Here is a 16,143-nt window from a genome sequence, read left to right as displayed (position 1 = left end):
CCCAGTTGACCTGAAGCCCCAAACGGCTGAGGTGCCTGAGCACCTGGTCTCTGTGTGCGCATAGTAACTCTCGAGAGTGAGCCAGTATGAGCCAGTCGTCGAGGTAATTGAGTATGCGTATGCCGGCTACTCGGAGCGGTGCAAGAGCTGCCTCTGCGACTTTCGTGAAGAAGTGAGAGGACAGAGACAGGCCGAAGGGGAGGACTTTGTACTGATACGCCTGACCGTCGAACGCGAACCGTAGGAAGGGTCGATGTCGAGGGCAAATTGAGACGTGGAAGTACGCGTCCTTCAGGTCTATCGCTGCGAACCAATCTAGATGCCGGACGCCAGATAGAATTTGTTTCTGGGTGAGCATTTTGAACGGGAGTTTGGACAAGGTCCGATTGAAAACTCGCAGGTCCAAGATCGGTTGTAAGCCGCCGCCTTTCTTGGGTACAACAAAGTAAGGGCTGTAGAAACCCTTCTCCGTTTCGGTTGGAGGGACAGGCTCTATCGCGTCCTTTAATAGAAGGGAGGCGATTTCTTCGCGCAGGGAATGGGCATGTTGGCCGTGTACTGCGGAAAAATGTACGCCCACGAAGGGGGCGGAGACCTGGCAAACTGAATTGCGTAACCGAAGTCGAATGGTCCGGTGCAGCCAGCGTGACGGGTTGGGCAGCGAAAGCCACGCTCTAAACTCCGTGCTAGGGGCACCAAAGGGACGGGTTTTTGGACGCATCCGGCGGGCTTCGCGAGCGGTGCGGAACAGGTAACGTGGCGCCGGGAGGCAACGTGGCGCCCCGAGGCTCTGGTGCTGAGAATAAACTCAAAGCACTTACCTTGCTCCGCGCACCCGCAGGGGCGGGTTCGTGACTGAGGAGGAGGTCTGATGCTGGCGCCCTCTGGACTCGCCTGAACCGCCGGCCGGGGAACAGTCGTGGGGCTGAAGGCGGGACACCGCGCCCATGGAGCCGGGACTGTTGAGGCCTGAAAGCAGAGTGCCGTGAGAATGGCATTTGAGGGCCATATGCCCCAGAGACAAAGGAAATAGCTCTTTTATTGAGAATTTGGTACCGCAGCCCCGCTAAGGGTGCGGCAAATGAAAAAACAAAGGATTCTCCTCCCGGACCTCCACCGGGGACGGAGCGGTCTTACCACCTCCGAGCTAACTTCTTGGACTCTGGGTGCGTTGTCTCAGGAGCTCCTGGGAGCCTTCCGGGTCCTCGAGGGGGTCCGTGAGACAGGGGCGTGCGCTTCCCGCGGTTTGCTCGACGCTGGGGCTGAGAGCTGGACCCGGGTTGAGGCGGAGCAGGAGCTTGTCTTCTGGCCGCGGGAGGACGCCCTCGGCAAGCAGACGGGGCATGGGCCGTGGCGGCAGGCTTGCGGCGAGGCATGATGTGAGAGATGGCCTCCGTCTGCTTCTTTACCGTGGAGAACTGCTGGGCAAAGTCCTCGACGGTGTCGCCGAAGAGGCCGAACTGGGAGACAGGGGCGTTGAGGAAGTGAGTCTTGTCGGCTTCACGCATCTCGACCATGTTCAGCCACAGTTGACGTTCCTGGACCACTAGCGTGGCCATCGCCTGCCCGAGCGCTTGCGCTGTGATCTTCGTCGCTCTCAGGGCGAGGTCGGTCGCTGAGCGCAGTTCCTGCAGCGTTTCGGGATCAGGGCCACCCCCGTGCATGTTGCGAAATGCCTTGGCTTGGTGGACCTGCAGGAGAGCCATGGCATGCAGGGCTAAGTGGCGCGTCCGGTGGCGCTGTAGGCCTTCGCTGTCAGCGAGGAGGTTGCTCTACAGGTCCGGGAAGGGAGTACGGGGCGACCTCGCCAGGTGGTAGGGGTACCGGGGCATAGATGGATCGCAACCGCCCTATCCACCTGGGGAATCGCCGCGTACTGCGTGGCGCTCCGCCGCCGAGGGTGGCGAGGGCGGACGAGCCTGTGGCGGTGTGACGAGTGGAGAGGGGTGCTCTCCACGAAGACGCCAGCTCGTCATGCACTTCCGGAAAAACGGAACCGGGGCGAGGATGTGAGCGGCGCGCAGACCCCAGGAACCAGTCATCCAGCCGTGATGGCTGTGGGGAGGATGGAGGGTTCCAATCCAAGCCCACGCTGTTGGCTGCCTGGGAAAGCATGTCGGACATCTGTGCATCAGCCTCAGCCTGGGCGCGCGAGCCCGAGGCGGCAGCCCAGGGGAGTCCTCTGCATCAGATGCCGCGCCCCGATGTCGCGGGCGAGCTCATCGGCTTCCATCGCAAGAGGGTCGGCTGACTGGCTGTGAGGCGAGTCGCCGCCGCCTCGAGCACAGATGGGAATCAACGAGCGTGCTGGGGCGCGGGTGGTCCGAGGGAGCGTACCCGGCGGAGCTGCACCCGCAGCCATCCCCAAATCGCCAGCCGCATCATCCTCAATCCCGTGGGAAGAAGGAGCAATACGGGGGGGCGGCTGGAGTGGCTTGCTCATGGTTGTAAGCAAGCCGCGACCGCAACGTTGTCATGGTCATGTTCTCGTAGTGAGAACATGAACCATCCACAAACGCAGCCTCGGTGTGATCGCTACCCAGACACACAAGACAGTGCCTGTGGCCGTCGGAAGCGGAGAGCACTCTACCACATCCAGAAACAACACAGGGGCGGAAGGGCATCTTTATAAAGACGCGTCCTTAAAAGGACGTTCAACGCCGCTGTGTTTTGCTCTTTTAGAGGAAATTACTCTTTTAAATAAAATCACTCTTTTAGGGAAAAAACTCATGACAGTTTTTAAATCCGTGCAAACAGGAGAAAGCCGCTGTTGTGCGCCGTGGAATCCAACAGTTATGCAGCAGAGGGATGACAGGTACTCGGTGTGTAATATGCAGCAGTTGCAGAACCCAACCATCGGCTCCGAAGAAATTTTCTGAATGAACTCCCGTATTTGCGCCGCTTAAATACCCGTATGTCCGGGGGCGGGACATGCAAATACTGGTTGCCAACTCTCATTGGCCTTTTTTCATAGCTCAGAGGTGAATATCGGCGCTCAAGAGAGACCCCTAGTGTCGCTTCTCTGACACAACGTGGAGAGAGCGACAGAAGGGGAACCTCAATTATTATTCACTTTCACTGCATCTTTTTTCTTGAAACAATTAAAGTAATGGTGACTGAGACTAACTTCCTGCCTTTTTATGCTCCACAGATGAAAGTCATACAGGTTTGGAACAACTTGTAAATCACAGCTGAAAAATTCAATGTTATTTCTAGGTTTTCTGTTAATGTGTAAACAGAGTTATAGGCATCTTATACCTTTCCTACCAACCAATATATCAGATGGAATATCAGATGGAATATCCAATGGCCAACTGACTGGCTATTTATCACTGTGACAAACAGCTCCATGTTTGGTATATAAAGCACACAAAAAATATTGACTACTTCTAAGTTACTTTTATGGTGCTTTTTGTCAGTTTTAGAGCTTGGCAGTATAAATCACCATCCATTTTCCGTGCAAGGTTAAAACTAGCTTGAACATTATGCGTAACACGTCCTTGTGTGCTTCAAAGAAGAAAAATAACAACATAAGAGTGAGTAAACGATGACAAAAATAATTTTTAGGTGCACTATTCCTTTAATAGCAATATTTCAAAGGCAAAAGTACAACTTGCAGTTTCCTCTGATGACACGTGTCCTAATTTATCAGGGATTAAAATAGTGTACTCGGGCCTCAGAGAGGAGACCTTTATTTCATTTCAGGCCCTCAGTGAGTCTGCAAAAAGAAGGATCACCTTCTAATGTAAAACACTCCTATGATCCTTTGACCACATGTTTATCTTTCTGATAAACAAAGAGAGCTGTAAATGAAAGTGCCCTGTCTTTTCCTGTTCCATTCATGTTGTACAAGCGGAAAGGTTAAATTACTTAATTATTCACTAACAACAAAAAGCTCTTTGCACACTCAAGAAAACATGATGTCAGTGTGATATGGGTCATCCCCGGTGAGCCCATGTAACAGCATTATTTCAGGAGAAAACAAGGGAATTTTTTTTTTACCTATGAAGCTGAAGATATTCTCTGGGTCTGTTCATGAGATGCAGGAATCGATCAACGATTTTGTTTTTCCCAACACCCTGTGAACAAAGTAAGAACAAGTTAAAAATAGAAATATTTTGTCATCATTTACGCATCATAGAGTCATTCTGCTCCCTATTTTATTTTCTTCCTTCCATGAAATGCAAAATAAGATGAGAGAAAATAGTGATTTATGCTGCCAAGAATAAAAGTATCATAAAAGTATTCAGTAAGACTCTATATTCCAAGTCTTTTAAGCCATATGATAGCTTTGTATGTGGGACAGACTGAAATTGAATGTGCTGATCACGGATAATCTTCGCCTTCACTGGAGCTCTCATATCTCATTGGTGCTTGTGTTCAATTAAAAATGTCATCTTTAGATGTGTTGCAGTGCCAGGTTTTTTTTATGGCTTCAAAAGACTTGGACTATAGAGTAGGGCTGCACAATTCATCTAAATAAAATCAGAATCACGCTATGACCTTGTGCGATTATTAAACCGCACAGGGCTGTGATTTAACTAAATAAATAAATAGTCTGCTTGAGCTGCTCACTTTTCAACTGGGAACATGTTAACATTATCCAAAATATAAAGCATTTCAATTTTATCATTTTTGGTTAATAATAAAAAGTAAGTCATATTACAGAAGTGGGGCTTTATGTTGATTTTAAAGGGATAGTTCAGCCAAAACTGAAAATTCTCTCATCATTTACACACATTCATGCCATCACATCATATAACTTTCTTTCTTTTTGCTGAACATGAACAAAGACATTTTGATGGATGTGTGATGTGTTTTTTTTGTGGACTTGAGTTGTTTAATCCATGCCTTCTGAAGCGATATGATGGCTTTGGGTGAGGGATTATTCACAGCATGATGCAAGAGGGTGAGTAAATTATTGCCATTTAAAATATAAAAACAAGAAAGAATTTATTCACATGTCTACTATTTCCAGTGGTATTTCAGTTGTATCTCCAGCACATGTTTATGCTTCAATCAATCAACTTCTCTTAACTAAAGTGACAGCGGTCTGCACGCCCACTCTCTTTCAATACACAAATCCAGAACACCCTCAGGTGTTGAATACAGAGAGTAGGCAAGCGCCTGGGTGCTGTAGGGCAAACTGAGTTCTTGTTCAATCTGTCCTTTAGTTGGTGTGCAGATACTTTACAAGCACAGATGTGTTTCATGGAGTGACACCACTGCTCTGGGCAAGTTTACTGTACATCTCATTAATGGAGTAGACAGAACTCTCTGCAGACTGCAGTGATAGCCAAGGGAATCCTCAATTACCTGGTTCCCCACCAGAAGCAGGTGTTCCCCCAACAGGAAGTCCTTCAGCATGTCCTGCATTACCATCATGTGCTGTGAATGAACAAATAAAGTGCATTTTACAATCAGAACAGCAAACAAAGTGCATTTTACAATCAGAACAGAGGCACACCAAGTCTTAACTATCACCAAGATGCAGAATGTGGATTTCAAAGCAGCGCTTGACGCTGGTGCTGACACCAATCATAAATGTGGCTTAACGATTGCTGTAACAAAGCGTATAGCCACGGTCTGCCAGCTGATTAATATTGCTAAGGATGAGAGTTTAAGAGATTTAATGCCTATTGCAATGAATATGCACCCACTTAGACTTGGGAAATTTTTAATGTTACTTGAATTGGTGCAATTTTAGTGCATTTCTATCTTTATACTGTGGAAGGATTTGTTTGGAAAATGTTAACAAAGAATTATATCGTTAATACATATTATTTTGTTTTGAAAGAAATAATTGCATTTTGAACGGGAAAAGAAGTATGTTTAGTCAAATTTAAGCACTTTCAAAACCTGCGATTAACTAACAAAAAATTATGCGATTAATCGTGATTAAAAATTTAATTGACTGACAGCACTAATTTACGTTTTTTTATATGCAAGTCATTTTTTCTATGTTATAATACTTTAATTATCCCTTTATCACAAAAGAGTTATTATATCAACATATTCTTTAACTCATGCTGGAATCATTTGGATCTTGAGGTTTTTAACAAACTATTAGAGCTCATGGTGACGAAATACCAATAACTTTTTTGTGACTTTCATTGAAATTGTTACAGTGATAAAATAATTTGTAATGAAACATTTTACATGACATTAGAAAAGATTGGAAATTAGAAGCATTTTCAAGCCTGATCTCATGACCATGGCGACATTTTTGCAAAATGATATTACATGGTTTATCACACGTATCGCAGCAGTTCCGAGGTGAAATGTCCACTGAGTGGTGCTAAAAGAGAGTTAAATATTTTCTCTCAAACAGATGAGTTTAAGGTTACTCTATCGAGTTTTAAAAACAACAAAACTGACCTAACTACCCTAAACCTTAAACGTATAGTGTTGGAAAAAGCAAAAGTGGTGCTAATGACATTTTTGTCTCACTTGCTCTGCTGGAGTTGTTCACCAGTTCTTCAGTTGAGTTACTGCGCAATTTGCTCTTGCTTGAACAAGCTTGTAAATGTAGTCGATTATGATGGGCAAATGTTACAAATGTACAAGTCATCCACTATAGTAAAAATATTTTCATGAACTGATAATCTGCAGTTTTACTTGTGATTTGCATGTTTTAAGGGAATTAAAGTAATTGTTGTTGTAGCACCTCTTGTGTTGATTTCACCAAGAAACTACCGCAATATTTACACCAAGTTTTGGACCCCACTGTACTATATGTCTTGTGGTCTGATTTATATTCAGTTTCTCCTGTAGCACACAAACACTGTGTCAATTATATTGAAAAGGTAATATAATGTGTGTTGTGAGCAGAAATTGACTTCTGGTCTGCTTACGACAGGAATATGTCTGTTTACAAGGTTGCAAAGGCACAAAGTGCTTTTTCAATTACACTGGACACATAAGGATGATGCTGTTTACTGCACAGGCACATTATACCACACAATAGATGTGCACAAATACAAGAGTTTGCCTTATCGGGGGGACGTGTCCTCATTTCCGCCACAGTGGACTACTACACTTCTCCTTCTAGTCCTCGAAAGGCAAAAAAGCAGGTCAGAGAAAAGTAGGACAAGAGGAACTTTATTTTCCTCCACCTCTTTCTGGGCCTCTGAAGGGAGGGACAGATGGTAGTGAGGGTGGAGTATATGGGTCATCCCTCGTTTTCTGCTCACATGAAGGCGACTACATATTTCAGCAGCTCTAGCAAGAGACCTAATGCCATTCATGCTGTAATTTCGAATTTTACTATTGGCAAAAATTTATATTTAATCTATAACATTAACATTATTACATGATATAACGCTTAAAGCAATGGTTCGCCAAAAAAAAATGTTTGTGTCATCATTTACTCACCTTCATGTTGTTATAAACCTGTGATACTTTCTTTATTCCGTTGAACACAAAATTAGATATTAGAGAGCCGTGGTCACCATTAGGGCTGTCAACAGGGCTAAGAAACCAATTTTTGAAATTTTCACTGAAATATTTCAAAAATTTGAATTATATTCTAATTTTAAATACATTATTTCATAAAATCAATGTCCACAAGAGGGCACAACATATCAATATAAACCAATCAGCGCCATGTTATAGCGATTGCTTTTTGCAAAGAAAATATTTAGCTGTTAAAAAAATTACGATTGACCAGTTCACATTTTCCAATATTGAGAAAAAAGTCAAACGAGAAAAGAAACGCTTCAATAGATGGTTCTATGTTGCACATAATACCAGACTCCAGCTTCATAATACTGGCACTACCACAGTGTTTTTCATTAAATACAGTTGTATGTACGTATAGAATTATCATGCAGTGAATCGCTGATAAAAAGCAAGCCTGGCAAAAACCTCCACCTCTGGTGGCTGTTCAATCCGAATGCATCAGTCTTTATCTATGTAAAAATGTGCTAGACAGATGTCTTTGACTGTTGCGTCATGTCTGGCTGTTTTTTCAGAGTCTCGTGCAGTAACATTGCATTTTTTAGATGCTGTGTCGATTCAAAAGGAAATTCTGGAAAGTCTTGGGACACCAGCGTTCTATTTTATTCATTTCACTGTGCCTGTTTTAGTGCAAGAATGCAAGTCAGCATCAGTGCTTGGCACACATCCAAAATTCAAATGCTCATTTAAGCATTCTAATTTAGATTTTAATTTGACAGACTTCGTCACCATTCACTTTCATTGTATGGAAAAAAATGCAATGAAAGTGAATGGTGATTGAGACTTGTATACCGGCTTACATCTCATTTTGTGTTCTGAAGAAGAAGGAAAGTAATTCATTTTCATTTCTGGGTGAATAATCCTTTAAGGCTTAACTTGACATTGGTTAATTAACTGGATACTGAAAATGCCTCAATGAGAAGACCTTCAATTCCCTATCAATAAAATTATATTACACCCCATTTCACTGTGGACCTGGCAATATGCGGCTATACTTAGTGTGGATGTGCATGTGTTCTCTGGCAATGCTCCTTTGTGGCCAGTCTCTGAGATCTGACCTTTGAGCAAAAGAGCCTGTAGATTTAAAGTCTTAGACAGAAAGAAAGAGACGGAAAGAGTTATCTTATCTTCACTGTCGGACCTGTGATAATATCAGCATGAGCCAGTGAAGCCCTGCACTCCCTCTAGGCCAGAGGTGGACAACCTTTTTGACATGACTATAAGTTTGAGTGTCACTGCTATTGTGTATGGAATGTTAAGAACTGTGTATGCCATGCTGAAACAATTTATTATAATTTGCTACATGGCTCTTGATTGGTTGACTGGTCAATTGCTACATTTTGTGGTCGAATATGCTTCGTGACAGCCTCTGACTATCCTGTTGGGGTTAATTTTGCAATAATGACTGGCTGACAGTACATTTCTCTTGTACAGTTTGTGTAAATTGTGTAAATGAAATGATAGAGCAAGTAAAGCATTATTCTGAGAGCAAAAAGCAGCAAAAGCACATCATTGCCATGTGCACAAGTAGGCTCAATGGAAAGCACAGAGCAGGCAGTTTCCTCATGTGACAGGTTAGTTGTCCAGTGAATTGCACAGATCATTTGTTTTAGTTGAGTGGCACAGTTTCTTTCAACTTTAAAAGGAGGAATGGTGGTGGCGTAGTGGGCTAAAGCACCGAACTGGTAAGCAGAAGGCCCCACAGCCACCACAATTGTGTCCTTGAGCAAGGCACTTAATTCCAGGTTGCTCCGGGGGGGATTGTCCCTGTAATAAGGGCTCTGTAACTCACTTTGGATAAAAGCGTCTGCCAAATGCATAAATGTAAATGTAAAAACTAAACTAATAAAATAAACTAAATTCAACCTCTCTTACCAAGGACCTTCTCAACCGATTGGTAAGGTTGGATGGGCAGCCAGCATTAGGAAGAGTCCTGGTTGTTCCAACTTCCAATTAAGAATTATGGAGGCCACTGTGTTTTTGGGAACCTTCAATGAAGCTAAAATTTTTTGTAGCCATCCCCAGATCTGTGCCTCGACACAATCCTATCTCTGAGCTCTGCAGGCACTTCATTTGACATCATGGCTTGGCTTTTGCTCTGATATGATTTTCAGATGTGAGACTTTATACAGACAGTTGTGGGCCTTTCCAAATAATTTCCAATCAATTGAATTAGCCAATCTGAGTGCTTGTAAATCCGTGGTGGAGAGAGCAGATCACGCAGTCGGTTAGCATTGCTTCAGTGACGGGCATGGATGTTTCTTTCATTCTTTAAATTAAATTGCAGTATTGCAGTTTAAACAATGATACTCAGTGTTGTTTCGTTTATAGGGAGGGTATTTTGTAGGGATATAATTTATTTATATTTGGCGCTCGAGTTGCCGGTTCATTTATTTTATTGTTGCGAAAATATGGTGGTTTGACTGCCGCACTACAGAAGCACTTTATTGTTTTGAACTGATTGGCTGGGCCCAGTAATTCAGCAGGTGATATGGTAAGAGAATAATATTGTTTTTGTAATAATCTGTAAAAAAAATCAATAATTTGTCTAACTATTATTGGTTGAAATACGCATGAACTAAAGACTACTACACTGATCGTGCCTGGAGATTTGTCTTGGTTCATATAGGATTTTTCAGGTCCTTTTTTCCCTTTAACTTTGGAGCATGAAGAACTTTTTACCTATTTTTTCCCTTCCCCAGGGTTTTTGTAAATGGCGTGTCTCATCAAAACAAATGTCCTTCATAAGAATTGTTCATGGATATGAAATTCTTAATTGTCATATTTATTTATTTTGCTATAACCCACAAGATATTGATGAACACGGATTTATTTATGTTGGTAAACTCATTTGTGGGTGTTGATATTGTAAGGTATTAAAAGGTAAATGTTCCTGGGCCTAGACTATAAATCGCTGTGCAGCATAAGGCTGCAACATCACAAAATGTGAAACAATTAAGGGATCCGAATACATTCTGAATGCACTGTATATTGATAATCATAAGGAAAATCTTCTGATTATCTATGTGTGAAAAAGGAATCGATCCCAAGCCTATTACTTTGTGTTATAAAACCCTGGTATCTATAAATAAGGGGGGGAAACCCTGGTCAGCACTGCTGTGATGAGGTTTCAGATATAGCTGCTGAGTGAGTGATGGTAAATTTGTACATCCTCTCTTTCTGACTGCCGTAATCCATCTCTCTCTATTTTTTTTCCTCTATTGGAAAGTAGTGGAAACGTATAAGTTGATTTTTGAATTTAGTTTGATCTTTTGCTGTTAAAGCAAATGTGAATGCAAAAATTATATTTTCTATGGTCTCCCATTCACCGCTATAGAAGTCCAATTCGAAATTTGAAAAGGGGCCATTGCTTTGGTGTCAGCGAATACCTCTCCAATGCTGGCAATGCTTGTGTGCATGTCTAAGATTGCCGAATCCCTGCTCTAGACTGTAGGCTGCAGAGAAGACAAATATTTTACCAGCTCTAATGGTCAGAAAATGAGCTCACCTGAACATTCTCATAAAAGAGCACATCTGGGACCTTCATCTTCTCATCAGCAGTGTACACAGGAGCTGAAATGTTCCCAATGGTTAGAAGTCCATCTTTTACAGTGCCTAAAAAGGTGAGGGTAGAAATGGAAAGAAAAAGAGCGAGTTAGAGAAAGAGATTTCACCGGACAGAAAGATTGCCTATTCAGCCATGTCACTGACCACCTCCTGAGGATACAGATTCTTTTCATCACAAAAACAGTCTATTTATACCCATCTACACTTTTCAGACACCACACAATGCACCTGAAATCTATTACTTCTTGTACTGATAGTGGGGGAAAATTGGACAAAAATATCAGGGCAGACTAAAATTACTGAGGATCATGTCATGTGAGCAGTGTATCATGTGCTGGTAGTCTTGAAACTCACAAGTGTATTGGTGGTTTTGTTCTGCTGCTGTGTCAGGCTGCTCCTCTATTGAGACGTTCACCAGACTCTTCTGAAGAGACAAGCGAGCAAGGCTGGGGAGGAACCTACAAATCCAAGAGAATGTGTTCATGCTTTCCAAATCAACTTTTAATCAATAAGTAATCAAGCATTAAATCAAGAAGCATTTGAAAGTGAATTGAGTGATTTCTCTGCCACTAGCTGCACCAAACAGAACTGCAAAAGTAATGACTATTCGACTGTCCAAACCAGAAAATTCAGCACGCAATAAATCTCTATGAACTCAATTAAACAAACCTGAAATATTGTACTGCGATGATCCAGCATTTTTCTAAATCCAAGGTTACATTTTAAATGTATATAATGTTGAACATGAGAATGAAAAATTTAATATTTAACTTGCCTTGAATAGTTTTAGCACAAAAAAAGAAAAAGATTGCAAATACTTTTTTTGATGTTGCTCAGTCACATTGTACTTGAAGTAAATAGGCATTAAAGGTTAAGCACATTTTGTAATGTTAAAATGCTTTCCAGAGACTATAAAAGATCCATTTGTAAAATGTATTTCCCCCAAAAGCGTAAAACACTGTGGTGCTATCAAAACATTGACCTGGGGCCCGTTTCCCAATAACGATCGATCTTAGTGGTTAAGAGTGTATTCTACAAGCAATTTTACACGGACATTTTGTATTTTCTACATACATTTCGCAAAACTGCACTTAACGTGAACGTACGAGGATGTGCTTTAAGAGCTACTTAAGACAGTCGCCATCCGTGTGACAGTGCTGAAATGTGACTGTATAGTGATTTTCATCATTGTAACTTATTATATTTATGCGAAAATTTACAATAATTTGTAATTTACCTCTAACATTTGTTTAAAAATATTTTCTTGAATATTCAACCTAAGTAACTACATATTTACATATTGGTTTACAATAATTTGTGCAGAACGATCTTTTTCTTTTACACAATCTGCTTCCATAATCAGGTGTGCATGTGTAATATTTCATGATAAATTACTCTTGATATGAAAGCTTCCAGATTTAGTGAATACAGTTGAGGCCCCGTGTATGATCCTGCTATTTACAAGCATTTGTTAAATATTACGAGGTTCACTGTGTTATCATCCAGCGCAAAATAAGGAGACGTTTAGAAGATGCGCTTTAGGACATTCACTAATAAAGTGGAGGTCTGCTCTTTACTCCCAAAAGTGATAACAGTGACAGCAATGCTGCATGTGCAGTGCCACACATTTTTTAGTGCTGGTGAGAGCAACTTTGGTGTCAGAGACAACGGGAGACAACCATAAAAGCATCTGCCAAATGAATAAATGTAAATGTAGTATGATGAGCAAACATATACGGCCGATTTTCAAGCACGGCAGCAATTTAATACATTTTTTTTCTCTCTAATCTTAATTTATACAGTTGTCTGCATCAATCATGCCACCACTTTGTTGTAACCAACTAGTCCAACTAGTCCACACAAATAATTTTGTTGTTTAATAATTAATCTATGCATACATTTAGACTATCTATTTTATGCATTTTATTATTATTAGTCTTGTTTGTTAAAATAAAAATACATAAAACACATACAGTGCATCCGGAAATTATTCACAGCACTTCACTTTTTCCACATTTTGTTATGTTACAGCCTTATTCCAAAATGGATTAAATTAATTATTTTTCTCAAAATTCTACAAACAATACCCCATAATGACAACGTGAAAGAAGTTTGTTTGAAATCTTTGCAAATTTATTACAAATAAAAAACGGGAAAAAAAAATCACATGTACATAAGTATTCACAGCCTTTGCTCAATTCTTTGTTGAAGCAGCTTTGTCACCATTTACAGCCTCAAGTCTTTTTGTGTATGATGCTACAAGCTTGGCACACTTATTTTTGGGTAGTTTCTCCCATTCTTCTTTGCAGGAGCTCTCAAACACCATCAGGTTGGGTGGGGAGCGCCGGTGCACAGCCATTTTCAGATCTCTCCAGAGATGTTCATTCGGGTTCAAGTCTGAGCTCTGGCTGGGCCACTCAAGGACATTAACAGATTTGTCCCGTAGACACTCCTTTGTTATCTTGGCTGTATGCTTAGGGTCGTTGTCCTGTTGGAAGATGAACCTTTGCCAAAGTCTGAGGTCCAGAGTGCTCTTGAGCAGGTTTTCATCAAGGATGTCTCTGTACATTGCTGCATTCATCTTTCCCTCGATCCTGACTAGTCTCCCAGTTCCTGCCACTGAAAAACATCCCCACAGAATGATGCTGCCACCACCATGCTTCACTGTAGGGATGGTATTGGCCAAGTGATGAGCGGTGCCTGGTTTCCTCCAGACATGACGCTTGCCATTTAGGCCAATCTTTGTTTCATCAGACCAGAGAATTTTGTTCATGGTCTGAGAGTCCTTCAGGTGCCTTTTGGCAAACTCCAGGCGGGCTGTCATGTGCCTTTTACTAAGAAGTGGCTTCCGTCTGGCCACTCTATCATACAGGCCTGATTGGTGGAGTGCTGCAGAGATGGTTGTTCTTCTGGAAGGTTCTCCTCTCTCCACAGAGAAATGCTGGACCATCGGGTTCTTGGTCACCTCCCTGACTAAGGCCATTTCCCCCCTGATCGCTCAGTTTGGCCGGGCGGCCAGCTCTAGGAAGAGTCCTGGTGGTTCCTGGTGGACTGTGCTCATAGGGACCTTCAATGCTGCAGAAATTGTTTTTTACCCTTCCCCAGATCTGTGCCTCGATACAATCCTGCCTCGGAGGTCTACAGACAATTCCTTGGACTTCATAGCTTGGTTTGTGCTCTGACATGCACTGTTAACTGTGGGACCTTATATAGACAGGTGTGTGCCTTTCCAAATCATGTCCAATCAACTGAATTTACCACAGGTGGACTCCAATCAAGTTGTAGAAACATCTCAAGGATGATCAGTGGAGACAGGATGCACCTGGGGTCAATTTTGAGTGTCATGGCAAAGGCTGTGAATACTTATGTACATGTGATTTTTTTCGTTTTTTATTTTTAATACATTTGCAAAGATTTTAAACGAACTTATTTCACGTTGTCATTATGGGGTATTGTTTGTAGAATTTTGAGAAAAACTGTGAATTTAATCAATTTTGGAATAAGGCTGTAACATAACAAAATGTGGAAAAAGTGAAGCGCTGTGAATACTTTCCGGATGCACTTTATATCTTGATATTAAAGTCTCAGCATAAAGTGTAGCTATTGGTATTTAAATTGTATGATGTGTAATTTTGTTATTGTCCTGCAGGTGTCTGCATGAGTCTATGTGATTATGATGCTCTTAGCGCTGTAGGATTACTCTATAACACTCGTAAATCTATGAGCATTTTCAAGTACTACTTAAGTTACAATGCTTTTTGGAAATGGGCCGCAAAACTAAGAAGAATCGTATGTTGGATTATAAGATCGATTTAGGCATAAGATGCTTTTGGGGCAAAAAGGCCCTGTTTATTTAAGAATCCTAACCTGCTCAAAATAGCAACATTAGCTCGGGCAGGATTATCTGTTTTTTTTCTTTTTCTTACCAATGGAAGATGGAGAGAGTATTCAGAAAACCAATTTGAAAACAATCATTAATTTTGCCATTTTGTTTGGTGGTGCAGAAATAACACACATTGAGTCTTCTATGAATGTGTTTGCATTGGTCTACCTGGACAGACAGGCTTTGTTGACAGCGTGAGAGACACTTTCCTGTGGATATTGAGAAAGACGCCGACAGATTCTCAACAGCTGCCTGGTGGACAATGAAGACGCAAGGGACAGAGCCTTGATATAACACAAAAACACAATTTGTATTTTACCTCACATAATTAGAATGGAAATATTCATATACATATAAAAGACAATTTAGGACACTCCAATTTTGATTAATCTCTAAAACAGCATGATAACTTAAAGCGGTGATCCCTCAGAGTGTTTCTGAGTGAATATGTATGGTGTTGGAGTTTGCCATGACAGTGTTGGCACAGCCAAAGCAGGGTACCTGATCTATTAGTGGCAGCTGCCAATCTGAAGATAAAACGGTAGTGTTACGCAAGTCACAATTTCAATCAATTTCAACTGAAGAATTGATTTTGAACTACAAGACACAACTAGCTCTGATATTAAGCGATAGCACCAATCACTGTTGCTAGGGCTGCACAATTAACCGAAAAACTAATCCCGATTACGATTACATATCGAGTCTGCAAGTGATGTGTCAATGGTTTCTATTTACAATGTGTTTTAGCAGCGTTCAAGTATTCTAACCAATCACAGACATGTCCGTTGAGCAATGAAACGGCAATGGCCAATCAGAGATGCTTAAATTAGTCCTCTGTTACCTATCAGTAATGACAACTGATCCTAATCTGCAAGTTTTAATGCCCAGATATTTGCCTTATTTTTCACCACTGTTCGCAGGTGGAACACGCAAATTAATACTGATGAAACATCACCTGACACTCGAAAAGAAGCTGTAGAACAAACGCGAAATGCACTTTAGAACTATATTGGATTCACTGCATGTTGTGCCGCTTACTTGCAACGTAGATGTTAAATACACCGCAAATGAGGGGGCCTGGGTAGCTCAGCGAGTAAAGACGCTGACTACCACTCCTGGAGTCACAAATTTGAATCCAGGGTGTGCTGAGTGACTCCAGCCAGGTCTCCTAAGCAACCAAATTGGCTCGGTTGCTAGGGAGGGTAGAGTCACATGGGGTAACCTCTCCTTGGTTG

General features: G+C 41.9%; 1 protein-coding gene across 1 annotated transcript in view; it reads right to left on the bottom strand.

Annotated features, from left to right (window-relative positions):
* vwa8 (von Willebrand factor A domain containing 8) overlaps window positions 1-16,143 on the bottom strand; it is a 163,012-nt gene that overhangs the window by 92,941 nt on the left and 53,928 nt on the right. The window contains exons 17-21 of the mRNA XM_052143089.1: window positions 15,077-15,192; window positions 11,380-11,483; window positions 10,967-11,073; window positions 5,317-5,388; window positions 4,003-4,079 (exon numbers count right to left, since the gene is read on the bottom strand). Of these exons, the coding sequence (XP_051999049.1) occupies window positions 4,003-4,079; window positions 5,317-5,388; window positions 10,967-11,073; window positions 11,380-11,483; window positions 15,077-15,192 (476 nt within the window). The remainder of the gene's footprint in view (window positions 1-4,002; window positions 4,080-5,316; window positions 5,389-10,966; window positions 11,074-11,379; window positions 11,484-15,076; window positions 15,193-16,143) is intronic.

Source organism: Xyrauchen texanus, chromosome 14 (assembly GCF_025860055.1).
Source record: "Xyrauchen texanus isolate HMW12.3.18 chromosome 14, RBS_HiC_50CHRs, whole genome shotgun sequence".
NCBI classification, from domain to species: domain Eukaryota; kingdom Metazoa; phylum Chordata; class Actinopteri; order Cypriniformes; family Catostomidae; genus Xyrauchen; species Xyrauchen texanus.
Note: the sequence above shows the minus strand (reverse complement) of the source record. Positions and strands in the feature narration are given on the sequence as shown.